The sequence below is a fragment of the Paramisgurnus dabryanus genome, chromosome 5 (assembly GCF_030506205.2).
Source record: "Paramisgurnus dabryanus chromosome 5, PD_genome_1.1, whole genome shotgun sequence".
Classification (NCBI taxonomy): Eukaryota; Metazoa; Chordata; class Actinopteri; order Cypriniformes; family Cobitidae; genus Paramisgurnus; species Paramisgurnus dabryanus.
Window position 1 is genome coordinate 37,667,662 of NC_133341.1, and position 17,391 is coordinate 37,685,052.

The window sequence follows — 17,391 nt, forward strand, 5'->3', positions numbered from 1 at the left end:
AATATAAAATCTAGGTTTTTATAGCATTGCTCATATCTGTTGTTGTTATGAAATGCATCAGTACAGAGAAATCCAGTCAGACTTTTAATATCTGCACAGATTTACAGTCAGTCTCGAATATATTACTGATCATATCTGCTCGTATGTGTTATAGCCAAATACATCATCTATTGGCAATACAAAGTTTATTTTACGAAAGGTCGGTGGTCTTCAAGAATCGTTCTGGTTGGTCCTCCTGAGATGATGTCATTTCTGTACAAATACATCATTGGTGGAGTCTGTAGGGATGGGCGTGGTTTGACAGGTGTAGGAGCTTCAGTAAGAGATCTGAATGATTGACGGTCGTACCGTCACCATCGCTGTAGACACATGACTGATCAATGCTACAGCCGTCTGATGGAACAATAAAACACAGAAGTCATGATCAGCACAACTCGATATTTAGTTTAACCCTAGATTGCATTTGGGAATGTTATTTTTAGGTTATTTAAAAATAACCACCCTGCAACGTTCTGGAGACGTTATTTTATGGCTAAAAAGTATGTTCCCAGATGTTAGGGGAATGTTCTGTGTTTTTTGGGTATAAGAAATTCGCTTGTGTAGAGATATATAACATTTTGAATCATTATGTCATCAGAAATGCTTTATTTAACCCAAGGCGGATAACTTGAATTGTTTAAAATTTTAAAATATTTTTGTCTGGGACTCAGTTTCAGACATCCCAACGGGAAACAATTTTGAGAAAAGAATGTTCAATATCAAGTTATAAAGTTTTGAAGCTTACTTTTGCACATGCTGCATTAATGTAGTTAATGTCTCATTTATGATTTTTTTTTAATGATATTTAAGGTCTTAGTTATCATAGATGAATATTCATTTTAAGACCAAACACTAAGACATTGACATTCCTTGTACACAAACCAACAGTAGTACTAGGCAATAAAGCTGATTTTGATCTGAATCTGACATCTCTCAACCAAAACCTAAAATATACAATCAGTAACATGACAAATAAATCAGACCATACTGACAGATGACTTAAACTTACTTTTCCACTGTAAAAATGTTGCTGTAGTTCTGCAGCTGTTTGACAGTAACTTACTGTAGATTTAAAGCAACACTATGTAGTTTTTTTACCTTTAAATAATGTCCCTAAAATTATTTCAGTGATAGAACAACTTTTAACTGGACAAATTGTACTGTTGCTGCAACCTGAGCAGCCTCCTAGCTGCTACAAGCACACTCTGAAAGTGGCGGTGGAGGGTAGGAAACAGATCCCCGCCCCTCCACCTGCCTGCAAAAGAGTGTCTGATACCAGGCACTGTTGCGCTTTTCAACCTTATGGGGGAGCTGTAAGTCATTTTTACATGGAAACTACATAGTGTTGCTTTAAATTGATGTTATTTACTGACAAACAATTTGTTTAAAGTTGGATGAACATTAAACATTAAGAAGTCTTTATTTTTACAGAATAAAACTATAAAATAACAGCCTCATGCAAAGCATTCTGGGAAACAGAATGTTTTTCCTTCAGATTTTGGTTCCCAGAATGCTTTGTATGAAGCTGTTATTTTTTATAGTTTGTTCTGTAAAGATAAAAAGTTTATTTAACTTTGAACAAACTGTTATCAGTAAATAACATCAATTTAAATCTACAGTAAGCTACTGGTAAGCAGACAGTGATACTGTAATTTCTACAGATATATTTAACAGTGTGTGTTCTAATGAAACCTCTTATTTGTATGTAAAATAACTGACCAGAGTCACAGCAGACACCCGAAGCAGCGCAGCGTCCTTCATAACCGCACACTTTTCCTCCGGTCTCACACGGAGAAGGCAAGAAATCTTCTTCTAGACAATGAAGAGTCTCTGGAGAGCCCATCAAACAGCCCATCCCATCACCACAGCAAATACTGGGACCAAAGCAGCGTCCGCGATCATCAGGACCACAGGACATACACTACACACACAGATATAAGATATGATCAAGCATCTGATTTGATGTTAATGTTAGTGAAGGGTTAAACTGACCTGTCGAGGGGGCAGATCCTGTATGGCCCGTTTGCCACCGATGGGGCAGTTAGAGATGTAACAGGCTGAGCTGAGCGACAGCAGACAGAAGACTGATAACAGACCTGCAGACATACCTGTGACAGAGAAGAGAGATAGAGAAACTCAATGATGAGTCCTTTAATATTAAACTAACATAAAACATCATGCAGAACTTACTGAGAGATAACAGAGCCATTCAGCTTTAAAGAAACAATATTGACGTCTATGCCACACAGTAGGAGTCTTTTATATGGCTTTGCTCTCTTCACTGCATGATATTCTCAGATTATTACCTGTTAACTTCAATCAAACACCTGTAATGAGTTCAATGATAATGATGTGACCTGATGAAATGAATGCATGTGGTCACTACATCATTACAGCAGGTCTGTGATCAGGCATAACATTAAATAACTATCAGATGATTGATTGAGTGACTGATGTGAATTCATAGAGATTATAACTATAAATGTTATAACCAGAGGAATTTTCTCTTTCATGCAGTGGTGGAAATGGTTTAGATTTACAGAGGAACTCGGCACAGAAGATCTCACTAAATCTATGAAATGTGTAAAGCGTTTGGAGGCTGGATGAAAGATGGAAATCTCATATTATCAAGTGAAACTCTGTCACCATTTTAAATAACAGTAAGATTAATATTGCACAATAATATAACAATATTATATATTATTATATTATTTATACTGTATTTTTGCAGTTAAAGGTATATTTCATTTTAATCTTTTCAAACCTGTTATGTTTACTGATTAAGTTTTTCTTCATGCGCCATGAATTTAAGTGGTTTAAATTATTATATATATATATATATATATATATATATATATATATATATATATATTATATATATATATATTATGATGAAAAATACATTTTTGTAAACATATGTCAAAATATATTTCATATTTTTTTTGGCCATTTTTGTATATTTTGAAATATATTTTAAAATATTTATTTTGCTCTATGGGATGAAGTGTTCTGTACTTTATTCTGTTTCTCTGACACACAGATGAAAAGTATTAATAATGTGATCTGAAAATCATTTGTTTGTGTTTAATACTCAACCTTTAACTGAATGACTCTGAATGAATGACAGCTGGTTTAGTCACTCACTAACTAAGACATTGACAAATTAAGCACACTCTCTCTGATTTTATTCATTTATCTCTAATAGCTCATAATAAGGTTTGGATGTAATATAATTATATCATGGATTTAATATAATTATTGAATTATTACTTCAGGTGAACATCGAGGTCTTTTCACAGAAATGATAATGAAAGGTCACAGGACACTTTGACCAAATGCAGAAGATTTAGTTATTGCTTCATTTTTATAAAGGACTTGAAGATCACGCACGTGCTCTTCTTATAATGAAGTTTGTATACCTATGACGTCATGTGTAATATATGTTAATTGTTTCATATCTTATTTTAATGTGCAGAGTTAATTATAAAGGTAAGTCATTGTGAATCATCGTCGGTGTATTCAAAAAACTTATAATGAACAAACGTGAATAAATTAAAGTTATTTTTAGATATAGTAAATGTGAAGAACACCCATCACCACAGTCATAAATAATCATAATGTTAATAATATTTTTAATTTACGTTCTTCATTTTCTTCGCGTGACTTTTAATTATTCACCTGTTTATTTCACTGTTCTCCGTTTCTTTATTTATTTGTGTGTAGTTTGTAGGTTATTTTGCATCTGTTTAGGTTTGAGCTCCACCTGCGCGCGACGAGCGGTTTCTCAATACTCTTGAGTTCCCTACATAGACAACATGATTATGTGGCGCGCGCGCGCGCGTCACTGAACCTATTGAGGGAGGTGTGTATGTAGGGAGGTGTCTATGTAGGGATCTCGGTATGTTTTGTGACACGCAGCTCGTGAGGTGACACTTCATCATGGCGGCCGAGTTTCGCTCTCTGTGAAATAGCGTCATTATTTTATAATACAATAATAAACATACGCGTCTGCTGGATATTAAAGACTTTATTTGTAAACGTCTTGATTTTCCGACGGAATCGCGTTATATTTCACGTCACTGAGCGCGTTTTTAAAATACATTTACAGTCGCGGTTTGTTGTAACGTTAATGTGATTTCTCATCCGGATTGTTTGACGGATCTATCATGTGTGTCAGGTAAATGTGATTGTGTTGTTATTTTCAGTCAGTTTTGTTTGTTTTTACGTTGATCAGATGTTGTGTGATCTCTGACAGTCAGCTGATAGTCTTAAAGGACACGCGTCTCATTTTAAAATGAAAACACAATCATATAAGAGAGATTACTATTTATTTATTCTGTTGTAATGCTTCAAATCAACAACACAAATCATCTGTTTGTCAGTGTGTTTAACTCTAACCTTATGTAAATGAGTGAGGTAGTACAGTACAGTACGGGTGTAATGTGAGGTGATGTTGTTGGGTGTGTGTTGTGTTGTGTTGTGTTGTGTTGTGTTGTACAGATGAGATCACAAAACGATCTGATAATAATACTTATGTTGTGTGTGATTATAAGACACATGAACATTACTAACAAACACCCATAGAGCAGAACACAAACATCAGCACTAGGGTTGCAAAATTCAGGCTGGAAACTTTCCATGGGAATTAAAGGGAATATATGGGAATTAACTGCAGAGTTGCCTATAACAGCGAACTTAAATGAAGTTAAAAACAACAAGATTCAATGCAATCTCAGCATCTTGCAGATTTAATGCAGTTTTAGTTGAATTTCTACCCTGCACATTCCTCATGCACATGCAGCACACATCTGTCAGTCTAGTGACTTTAAGGGCACTTATTAGTGTTCTTCAATAGCTTATAAAGGGTGAAATAAACAGACTGTGTGTGAAACTAATGGACATCAGGATGGAGTTGATGTAAAGATTATTAATGCACATGTGTATGTGCTTACTGTATATAAACTCTTAATGTTATTTTAGTGAATGAAACAACAACAGCTTCAGGTACTTTACAATAGCGTAGTTGTGTAGTTGTGTTACTGGAGGTAATATAATGTTTTTCTACAGGCTTCACCTTAAACACGTCATTCATCTGTTTTGTTTGTGTTGAATTAAACAAATGAACATCTGTTTGTTTTAGAGACGCTGAAGTTCATACTGAAGAGTTTTAAATCTGTGTGTGATCTGTACTGTGAGATATTTAATATGATATGATATCAAATAACTATAGAAATAAACAACGACAGGTGCGTGTGTGTGTGTGTGTGTGTGTGTGTGTGTGTGTGTGTGTGTGTGTGATAGTGAAGAGCAGCTGAAGATCTCTGTGTTATCTCAAGAATCCAGCAATGACACAAACACACACAACACAGATTACACACATTACAGTACTAAACTAAAGGGTTGACTAATGATTAGGGTTGAAAAATTCCAGAAATTTTCAAGGCTGGAAACTTTCCATGGGACTAAACGGGAATATATGGGAATTAATGAGAATATATAGGAATTAAGCAGAATAAAATGGGAATTTGAAAAATTGCAGAGTTGCCTACAACAGGAAACTTAAATGTAGGTTTAAAAAAAATCTTGCAGCATAATTTAGTGTAAATCAAGAAGATTTAATCCAGTTTTAGTTAAATTATTCCCCTGCACATTCTTCAGTCACACAGCCACACCCCTGCGTGTACTTACATTCATACATAACATGCACAAATCATTTATTCAATCCTGCACACAAAATAATGTCAAAATGTTCATCTATGCATGTATTCACGTAAATTACATAAATGTAAGAATAAACGTGTAAACTTATAAACTTCCTTGTGCTGTGTAATAAGACACTAGTGTGCAACAATGTTATACCATTGTAAAGACAAGTACACTGGCTGAGAAAGCATTTAGTTGAGATTATTAAAGCATTGTCTAAAAATGACCCCCCACACACACACACAACTCCCCCGGAAATAAAAAAAATCCTCCATATATCACTAAAGGGGGGATTTGCCACAGAAGCCACACTTGCTGCATTTTAACAGTTTATCTAGCAAATACCTAATGTGTTTAAACAGTAGCTAACTATCTGGTAAATCTAAATGTTAGCTAGCACTATTATAATAACTATACGTTTATTATTCTTTTGTTTACTTATCAAATAATTCCCATAAATTCCTGTAAATTCCCAAAAGTTTCCAGTTTGGAATATTAAGTTCCTGTGGAAAGTTTCCGTAAACGTTTCGCCCCTTTGCAACCCTACTAATGATTAATGAGTTCTAATGCTTGTATTTAATGTGGTTGTATGTTTGTGTGGATCTTCTCTCTTCAGGTAATTCAGTCAGTTTTGTTTTTGGAGATCTTCAGGTCTTTCCGCTCATCTGGAGTCATCATGTCATCTGCTGGCGTTCCTAAACCCTCACCTGTCCTCTCGGCGCTGGACAATCTCTCCGTATCATCTTTACTATCTGGAGAACTGGAGGAGGATGAAGAGGAGGAGGAGGAGGAGAGAGCCGATAATGGTGATGTGGTGGATCTGGAAGTGAATCCGTACGATGGGTTGCCGTATTCGTCGCGGTACTACAGTCTGTTAGAGGAGAGGAAACAGCTGTCCGTGTGGAGCGTGAGGTTAAATCTGTTAGAAGAGATGGAGACACACAGTATGATGATACTCAGCTCAGATGGAGGAACTGGAAAGAGCACACAGGTTAAAAACAAACAATCACTCACTGACAGCGTGTAAAACTAAACACTAGTATCATTTCAATCAGGAATATCAAACTGTTTTTCATGATGAATTTACACTGTTGACCAAAAAACTACAATTAAATTGTATTTATATAGCGCTTTTCACAACTGTTAATTGTTTCAAAGCAGCTTTACATTAATAGATGTAGGAAAAAGCATAGAAAAGCGAGCGTAGTTATAATGTAACATATACAGTAAAGTAGTAAGTTAAGATAAGGTGACGGACTCTCCAGGGGATGAAAAAAACCCCTAGGAGAAAAACCCTCCTGGCTAGTCCAGGGGGAAAACTCCTAGGAGGAGAAAAAACCTTGAGAGAGATACATATACATTTATATATATATAAATACTATTGGGGTATGTGAACGGGTAAGCAGATTAAACTGGTTCCGCCGGTGGTCATTGGTCAGGCATCGGCTGGGCATCTCGTTGAAGGACGGTCATGGAATCCTATTAGCGTAGGGGCTGTTCACATGTAATGCAAGTGTCAGACAGTATTGTGGTTTAAAATCTGCTCGGTTCCAAACTATTGCGGCATAAGTATGTTACCCAGATGAGTGATGTGAGTGCTTTGTTCTGGACAGACTAACTATTGCGGGATAGGTACATTTACTAGAAAGTTTATGTGAATGCTTTGTAAAGAAGAATGTCTTAAGTTTAGATTTAAATTGATCGACTGTGTCTGATACTTGGACATTATTTGGTAAATCATTCCAGAGCTTAGGGGCTAAGAAGAAAAGGATCTACCACCTTTAGACACTTTTGATATTCTAGGGATAATTAAGTGACCAGAATTTTGTGATCGCAGTGTACGTGGTGGATTGTATTCTGATAGTAATTCTTTAAGATACGAGGGTGCTAGGCCATTTAAGGCTTTGTAGGTGATTAGTAATATTTTAAATTTAACTGGTAGCCAGTGTAAAGATGCCAGAATTTGACTTTTTAGAACGAGTAAGCACTCTTGTGGCGGCGTTTTCACACATAATGTGTGAGACACTTTTCAACAACATTCAAATCATTCACATTACAGTAAGAGCTTCATGGGTGTATCAGTGTTTATACTCCATCTACAAGTTTTACTAAAGAGTTCATGAATAATAATATAACTGTAGTTTTAAACATAAACTGTGGTTTAAATTGTAAATTGTAGTTTTAAATAGTGTTGTGCCGATAGACGATAGTATCGTGTATCGACGATCGTCCGACATATCGCCAATGGCAGGCTTTCATGGCGATAGTCATGACGATAGTTGGCGAATGGTTGTTATTATCATCATCATCATAGTTTTGCATGCTTTTCCTCGCATGAGGGTTTGTGCTTCACTTTACGCGGAGAGCTTGTAGAGAGAGAGTTCCTTCTTGCACGCAGATGCACTTAATGCGCGCGTCTCGGACTCGTTCTAGCACCTAAATCCAGCGCGTGGATGAGCAGCTACGCTTCCCTCTGTCTCACATGCACGCGCTCTCGCATCTGTCCGAAGTCTAAACATAAACTGAAGTAGTAATCCTTATGTATTTGTGCGGTTTAATGCGTTTCATGCGAGCTGAGGCAAACTATTCCTTTTGTTTAAAATATAACCCGCTGCACAGAGCTGCGCTCTGTCTGAACTTGAAGTCAGATAGTAATCCTGTTTATGATATGCTTTTCAAGGAGTTTTAGCAATACATCCCTCGTGTTTAAAATATGATTGTGTTCCGCTGGACCAGTGTGTTTAAAAAGGCACCTCTGAGAGCACCACTGCTTGACACGTGTAACCTTCTGCAACAGCACTAAACAAATGCATTAAATTATTTTTATGTGCGCTGCGTGTGTCTGCGCAGGTGCATGTTTTTACAGTCATTAAGTAATCGTGTTAAAAATCAGGATTATGATTTTTCCCATAATTGAGCAGCCCTATCTCTGACATTTCCTTGCACTAGAGAGGTTGTTAGCGCGCAGAGGGTTAAAACCAGCGCGTGTCCTGTTCTCCCTCTCTGGCACGCAAAGAGCGTCTGGGCTTTAATGACGCACTCAGATTAATGACATTAGTTTTAAGAAAGATGCATTCATGACGGTGTTGCTCTTGTTCTTTTTTCCACCAATCAAGTCTTGTCATAAATGAACAAATAAATAAATGAGTAAACTACTGCCCCGCCCCCCGATACTATCGTGTATCGCCGATCTCACAGGCTGACGATAGGACGATCTCAAAATGGGGCATATCGCCCAACACTAGTTTTAAACATCATACCAACACATATATGTTAGAATATTGATATATAAAGAACTGAAATCCTTTCTGAAGTGTGTAATGAATGAATGATGTTGTTTGTGATATGCTGTGAATGTTGTGGTGTTATGTTATCAGATTTAAAGAAATGTATGGAATGACATGAATGTGAAGATGGAGACCAAACATCTCTACATCTGTAGCCGGTTGCATAAAACTTTTGAGACTAGCCGTAAAAGTTAGTCATGAATTTTTTTCTTCAAGACTGATCATAACTTTTTTTAAGTGAAAGGTATATTTGTCTAATTTAAATCCAAATAATAAGACTGATTAGCCCTAACTTATTGCTAGTTAGTTAGAATCATTCTTAAGACGCAGTCTTAACGTCACGGCTATGTTTATGCAACCAGCCACTGATCATTAATAAAGTCCAAATTATTATTATTATTAATTATGACTTTGTGCTACGTTAATTATTTGACCTTCTATGTGATTTAAAAAGACTGCGTCTGAAATTTCATAGTGTGACAGTAGGTACTGAATTAGATAAAGTATGTACTCAGACCGTTAAAACAGTAGCTACTATAGTATGAATATTGATATTATGAATGAATTCAGATGTACTTCATCCACCATGTTGATACATCACGTGACATACGTTATCATAACAACAACAAGTTAACTTGAATGAAGTTAAACTAGCACAATTTAACCATCAGGGACAGCTGTCATTTGTAATAAATGTATTTGCATATGGATAGAGACGCTTTTCCGCTTTTGGACATTTTTTAATAAAACAACGCCCCTTTGTCATCTTCTTCATTGGACCACTACTCTCTCTGGGGATCATGAGAAAGTAAAGGGTCTATCAAATAAACCCTTCAGGATCTTGCCTGTAGTAGTTTTCGCTTAGTGTTTTTGGAATACTATGAATTTTGACATACTCTTTACGGAAGCGATCCCAGAACATTTACGGAACGTGTTTGTGTTCACCAGTGTTGGGAGTAACACATTACAAGTAACGTGCATTACGTAATAATATTACTTTTCTGAAGTAACGTGTAAAGTAACGCATTACTTTTTAAATGTACACATTAATATTTGAGTTACTTTTTAAAAAAAGTAATCTGAGTTACTTTTCAGTTTAATTAATTTGATAAAAAAATAATGTACTTAATTAAACTTAATGTAGTGATGTAGAACTACACACTCTATCCGCGCACGCCAGTTTGAGTCAGTTACAAAGATGGCAGGCTTGACATTTTTGTGATGAAATATGCAATTTCTGAATGCAGAACTTCATAAAAAACACCTGCAAGGCCTGAAAGAGATCAAGCCTCAGCCAAGTAAGAAAAAGTAATGCAAAAGTAACGCAAGTATTACTTTGCATGGAAATATGTAATAAATGTGTTGTGTTGTGTTGTGTGTGTGTGTTTCCAGGTTCCTCAGTGGTGTGTTGAGTACGCTCTCTCTCATGAGTTCTCTCAGGGTCTGGTGTGTTGTTCTCAGCCGTACGCCGCCGCTGCTTGCAGTTTGGCTCTCAGGGTCGCTGATGAAATGGACTTGAGTCTTGGATTAGAGGTGGGCTACAGGATCCCACATGAAGACGCCTGCACTCCTGACACTATACTACGGTAAATCACCTCATTCACTTCAGCAACCACCTAACAAAGAAGAGCGTTCTCACGCGTGCTAATGTTTATCCTGCAGGTTTGTGACGGACAGCCTTCTGCTGGAGGAAATGATGTCAGACCCTCTGTTACGTCAGTATGGGGTTTTGGTGATCGATGAGGTTCAGGAGCGTACGGTGGCCAGCGACGTGCTCTTGGGTTTGCTGCGTGACGTCTGTCGTCAGCGCTCTGACCTCAGGGTCGTGGTCCTCGCTTCACCTGCCGTCGCTCAGACCTTCATCAGCTTCTTAGGTGAAAACGTTCCTCACATCAGCGTTCCCTCCCCTCCACAAACAAACCCTGTGGAAGTTCTGTACCGAGATCCGGGCCGTGACCTGATCGCAGCGTCCTGTCACATGATACTGGATCTTCACCGCAGGGGTGAGGAGGGTGACATACTAGTCTTCCTCCCTAGTGTGCAGGTATGCGTCTCATTTTACTGAAGTACACTACACCTGTATTGTGCCCAGTTAATATGATCCTGTCTTCATTCAGCTTAATAGAGATGTTTAACCCTCTCCTGTCATCATCACGTACACCTCAGGGTGTCACGTACATATGAAAATATTATTCATGTCTCCTTATAGCCCTAACGTCTTTTTTTTGCAAATGGAGACCCAAATGTCCCCAAAGGTTTGTTTTTGAACACACACACAGACTTTCCTTTTGTCAATAGTGTCACACCTCTTTAAAGTCTTGAGTAAACTGACCTCATTTCTCTACAAGATATTCATTCAGGTCAGAACAACACAGATAATACAGACAGACATGCTACAGTGATGACACATATATTACAATCTTTCTGTTCTAATTAAAATACACTTGGATGTAAAGCTAAAATCTGACAGATAGTAAAATGAAATGAGCAAACGTTATATAAGTGAGTCCGAATGTAAAGAGATTTGTTGTTGTTGTGTCGTCTCTGGTCAGGTGATCAGTGAGTGTTGTGTTGTATTGGAGAAGGAGTGTGTTTCTCTGAGCGCTCATCTGGACACGTTACGTGTGATGATACTCCACACCGACCTCACAGCTCCACCACAGCACATCTATGAAGCCGAGGAGAAACATCAGGACACTTCTCTGAGACGCAGGGTTATCCTCACAGATGTTTTAGGAGAGGCGTCGTTCTCCCTCGACAACATCCGATACGTCATTGACACAGGACTTCAGCTGAGGACTGTGAGTCTCTGTCAGCACCACACAAAGATCTCATGAATATCTCAACGTTCTCATGTTTGACTCCTGATGCACCTCCACAGATCTACAACCCACAAATCAGAGCCGATTCTCAGCTTCAGCAGCCAATCAGCAAACAGCAGGCGGACGCTCGGTCTCAGCGAGTGAGCGGCAAACTGCCAGGTGAGTAAATCACACGCTTGAATGTAAGGTCACGTGAGAGTGAAGATGTGTCATATATGTCCTCTGTTGCAGGTGTGTGTGTGCGTCTGTACTCTCACTCCATGTATCAGGAGGAAATGTCTGAATGTCGTTGTCCGGCTGTGATGGAGACAAACCTCAGTCATTTAGTGCTTCTACTGAAGAGACTGGACATCGCTGATATGGGACAGTGCAAGTTTCTGGATCGACCAGGTGAAGTTTAACCTCACTCACACACGCTTATACTTTACCCCATAAATAAATCATCAGTTTCTGATCATCTGATCGTGTGTGTGTGCAGCTCCTGAAGCACTGATGCAGGCTTTAGAGGATCTGGATTATCTGGCAGCTCTTGATGATGATGGGAATCTCTCTGAGGTTGGAATCATTATGTCCGAACTTCCTCTTGAGCCTCTCTTAGCCAAAGCTCTCATCGCCTCCTGTGAGTTTGACTGCGTCAGTGAGCTGCTCACCATCGCTGCCATGCTCACCGGTACTGCACACCTACAGACATTTACATACACAGATGTTTGTCTACATGTTTACTCCAGGGTTTCCGCAGGGTCTTAAAAATTCTTAAATTCACTGTTCTAGGTATTTTTAAACAGGTCTTAATTTTTCTACGTCCATGTAACGCTACTTCTATTGCTGTTTAAAATGCTCCACAGTGCAGGTTTTTTCCTTTTATCATTTATTTTGCTCACTGCGGTGTATGTGTTTAACTGCAGTGATAGTTGAGACACCATTCACATTACTATGATTATAAACTTAATGCCAGATGATAGATGATAAATAAGAGTTGTCGCTCCTCCACACGTTTGCCAGACCTATTAAACACAATCCTGCACATTAACTAAATGAAGCCTTTCCCATATGCACAAAAGGTAATCATGTGCTGATTAATTTTAACAGTTCAGGATTAAAACTGAATTAAACAAAGCTTCTTTACTCTGTCTTTGTAAATATCTAAGTATTATATGATATAAGAGTTTATTGGTGCTGTCTCTTACTGTGCCATGCATGAAAGTTAGACGCGCCAATGTCTCCTCAATTTAATTATTTCAGTTTTTGCCATCAAATCCATCACTGCCATTGTTTTATCTCAAGATGCACTCCAGTAATGTATTTTGCTAGGGTATATTTCTTAAAAAACTCCTTAATATAAATAAGATCTCTAGTCCTGGATTAATCGAAACCCTGTCTGGGAAACCACCCCTATATATTTTAACATTATTATTTAATGAAACCATGAGTTTACTTGGTTTTGATATTTATTTGAGCCAATTATTATTGTTGCATCATTATTGTCATTTTAAATGCTTTTGCTCACTTAGGTCTATTTTTATTACAAAAAAAGAAAATTATCATTCATCATCATCAATTACCAAAATAATTGTTAGTAAAAACCCTAGATTGGTTAAAACATTTCCAGATGTTGTGATTTCAGTTAAATAAAAGGCTATTTCTATTTGTATACACTACAAAATTATTTTCTTAAAAAGTATTTTTGTCTTTTTTTCAGTACAAATATTGATGCATTTTAAGAAAATAGGTCTAGTTTTTAGACAAAAAATATAATTTAATTTTGCTTAAAAGAAGCAAATATAAATAAATAATAATAATCTGCCAATGAGGTAATACATTTTTTCTTGAATTAAGTGTTTAAGAAAAAAGTAAACTTATTTCAAGATAATTTTTTCTTACCCCATTGGCTGATTTATTTTGCTTGATTTTTAATTTAGTCTCATAATATCAGCAAAGTATAAAAATCTTGTCTTGTCACACCTTGTGAATACATCTTGTTTTTTGTCATGAAATATAAAAGTTCTTAAAAAAACACATGGACACATACACACTGGACTATAAAATTGGATTGCATTGTGATGAGATAGGTCTTAAATTTCATTCATAATGGTCTTAAAAGGTCTCAAGTCTTAAGATGTAAAATAAATCTTAAACATACATATTATTATACATATGAGTAAAGTGAAGTATTAGCTCAAAATACCCCACAGATAATTAATTATGACATTTTAAAATCTTAAAACTTTGAGCTGATGAAATGCAAACACTTATCACCATATTGGTGGTTTGTTTAAATTAAAACTCAATTGTGCTGTCAATTATTTTCTCTCTCTCTGCACTAAATGGTGGTGCTGTGGTTGGATCGTGTAGATTAAGGGGCGGTAGTATTATAATAAGATCCCCTTCTGACATCACACAATTTTTTCACATGCTTGCAAAGAATGATTTACCAAAACTAAGTTACTGGGTTGATCTTTTTCACATTTTCTAGGTTGATAGAAGCACTGGGGACCCAATTATAGCATTTAAACCTGGATTTTCATGATATGTGCCCTTTAAAGTTGACTTTAAACCTGCAGAAACCCTGTACTCATACGCGTGATGTGTGTGGTTTGTCTCTCTGTAGCCCCGTCATGTTTTCTAACACCTCCTCTAAATAAAGAGGAAGCAGCAGCCACACACAGACGCCCCCTGCTGCACACGGAGGGAGATCACATGACCCTTATCAACATCTATAATGCTTATCTGGAGCGTGAGTATACATAATATACAGCCAGTCCTGGATCAAGTCCTACCCATAAACCTACCCATTATAGTTTGATGTTGTGTCTCCTCAGATAATGAAGATGAGGTTTGGTGCAGGACGAACTTCCTGAACGCTTCTGCTCTGCGATTGGCTGTGACAATAAGGGCGGAGTTACTGGAGGTGATGCAGCGAATCGAGTTGCCAGTATCTCCACCTGCATTCGGTTTCCAGGACAACAGCACCAATATAAAGAGAGCTCTGATATCTGGCTTCTTCCTGAAGGTAAACAAACATCTTCTCAATCATAAGTCTGTCATTGATCAGGGCTGAAAAAGAAACGATTTACTTTAATAAATGAGACAGAAGACAACTGAATATTTCTTCTTCTCTTTAATGTTTAGGTTGCTCATGACGTTGATGGTTTAGGAAATTATCTTCTCCTCACTCATCGTCACGTGGCTCACCTGCATCCGTTCTCATCGTATCTGTGTCGCCGGCCGCAGCTCGACCCTCCCGCCTGGGTCCTTTACCACGACTTCACCATCTCACATGACAACTGTATCTGTGTTATATCTGAGATTCATCCACAGATGTAAGTCTGGCTGAAGATTTTTACCTGGTGGACCTTGAGTTGTTTTTTATAAATCCATGATCTGTTTTGATTGTGTAGGTTGGTGGAGTTGGCACCTCAGTACTATCTAGAAAACCTTCCAGCCAGCGATGGTCGAGAGATACTGATGGAGCTCAGACAGAGTTTATTTCCTCCAGATGAACAGGACACAAAGCCTCAGGACAAAAGCAATGAAGAGACTCCTGATGAGACGCAGTGTGTCATACAGTGACTGAATGTCTTCTGTGAAGAGCACTGTGTGCAATGACTATCAATCTAACATGAGCCAGACGTCTTCTCTGACTCTATTAGATCTCTTTCTTGAACTGGAGCAATGTAATAAAGATATATTTATATATTGTGTGGGAATCCATATGCAGAAACACTACACTGGTTTTTATTTGGTTTCAATTCTTTGTAAATAATAATAATAATAATAATAATAATGGATTTATTAGTAATGACATGAACTCTTTATTGAAATGTAAAGTTTTGTTTGGTCTGAGTTTTCATTGGCTGATGGAAGATGATGATGTCATAATCACCCCATATGAAGCACTTGAATGCTGGATGTTTGTCAGATGATTATCAGTGTGGGTTATAGATGTTTCCTTGTGGTCTTCTTGAGGTTTTGTCTGTTTACTGCTGGTTTTGTATTTTTCTTTGTGTGTAAACTGTGAGTTGATCTGCTTTTAATACGGTGTCACTTATTAAATGATTTGGATCTTCTGCAGAAGTTTTGATTTATGCCTGTGTGTTTATATGCAGGTTTGTTAGACTTTTATACAGTTCTGCTAGCCTGGTTAGCCAGACCTACATCAAGATGTAAGGTCTGGCAACTCTTCACACAAACGGCTCAATGCAAGGGGCGGGATATAAGGTTGTCCCTCAAAATGCCTCTGCACGCAATAGGATAGCGCTATGACGGATCAGAGCAACGAAGTAGGTGACGTAGTTACCGTAACCAGTCGGCAAAACTCCAAACACATCTTTCTTGCTTAAAAAGGACTTCAGTAGGGTTTATTTGCTCTTCTCTCAAAGAAAAACATAAGTCTAAGTCCTCCAGAGTCGCGGCCAAAGCCGCTTCAAAAGATAGCTGTTCGCCAGCAGCAGCAGCCATTCTCTGTTTTCAAGTAGGAACCGTTGCAGCTCTGTCGTCATCATGTTAAGCCCGCCCCACAGACGCTACACACGATGTGATTGGCCTGACCAAATTTTGGTTTTTGGACCGGTTAAGTGTATTGTGAGTGCCTAGACTAAACCCTGGCAGCAAATATATTTTGCGGTCGCTAGGGTGCGTCTAGATTTCTAGGCTACAGTTCTGCATGTTAGTGTCAATATCTCAATGATAAAGAGAGATTGAGTCTAAATGAAGAAACACTTACAGGCCATTAGACTCAGTTCTGATCCAGATTCACTGCAGCATTCAGACTGAGCAACTGTTTGATGAACGCCTGCAGACCTTAACATGAACTACACCAAATAAACTCAACTCAGATACATTTACATCTGTAATATTTCATCAGCGCAACAAAGCCAAAGCGCAGTAACTACGCATTTGGTCAAAATTGAGTTTTGGGTTGAAATGGGCTTTGTGAGATCTGATGTGTCTTCTGACAAAGTCTCCTGGTTTAATTTTGTCCCATTTTAGAGAAACGTGTGTGCCAAAATTGCAGTAACATGTTTGACTGGCTGGTGTAAAAAAGACTTTAAGGGCATTTTTCTCGGTTTCAGTGTTTGCGTAGTTACTGCACTTAGCCTTTGTAGGGCAGAATACTCCAGAGTAACAATCACATCTATCTGTTTTTCATGTTATTATGTGCTCACTTTAAGTCCTGTGTATCAGAATAAATGTTCTTGTTTGTTTTTTGCTTGCTTGGAGAGTTTACATAAAGGTCTGATACACATTTCTATGAGTGACCATAGCCGTGAGCGTTTCACAGATTCTCATGTAACTGTACTGGTGGAGTCATCATCAGCTGACACACACGCAATACAGAAATATCACCAAATGTTTATTTCATCTACATGAAAAAAATACAACTGTATCAATGCATAATCATTTAAAATAAAAATCTAATAACAATTACAACTCTAAAATGTTTACATTACATTATAAAATGTAACAGAGACTATTTTACGTATGTTGTTTTCTTTGTGTAAACCCTCAGTCAATTTATTGGATTCACTTTTGCTTTGGGT

General features: G+C 37.5%; 2 protein-coding genes across 2 annotated transcripts; one reads left to right on the top strand and one right to left on the bottom strand.

The window, feature by feature from the left end:
- Positions 1 to 71: 71 nt before the first annotated feature.
- Positions 72 to 2,300, bottom strand: oxt (oxytocin). Its single transcript, XM_065284044.1, has 4 exons — positions 2,230 to 2,300; positions 2,032 to 2,147; positions 1,759 to 1,960; positions 72 to 393 (listed from the first exon to the last, which is right to left on the bottom strand). The coding sequence occupies exons 1-4, from the start codon at positions 2,246 to 2,248 to the stop codon at positions 266 to 268; spliced, it is 465 nt and encodes a 154-aa protein (XP_065140116.1). The 5' UTR covers positions 2,249 to 2,300; the 3' UTR covers positions 72 to 265.
- Positions 2,301 to 3,956: 1,656 nt separating this feature from the next.
- LOC135774122 (ATP-dependent RNA helicase DQX1) lies at positions 3,957 to 15,918 on the top strand. The gene is made up of 12 exons (XM_065284011.1): positions 3,957 to 4,216; positions 6,359 to 6,733; positions 10,422 to 10,615; positions 10,692 to 11,073; positions 11,582 to 11,830; positions 11,911 to 12,010; positions 12,083 to 12,241; positions 12,330 to 12,521; positions 14,460 to 14,585; positions 14,671 to 14,861; positions 14,981 to 15,171; positions 15,250 to 15,918. The coding sequence occupies exons 2-12, from the start codon at positions 6,419 to 6,421 to the stop codon at positions 15,419 to 15,421; spliced, it is 2,271 nt and encodes a 756-aa protein (XP_065140083.1). The 5' UTR covers positions 3,957 to 4,216; positions 6,359 to 6,418; the 3' UTR covers positions 15,422 to 15,918.
- Positions 15,919 to 17,391: the final 1,473 nt, after the last annotated feature.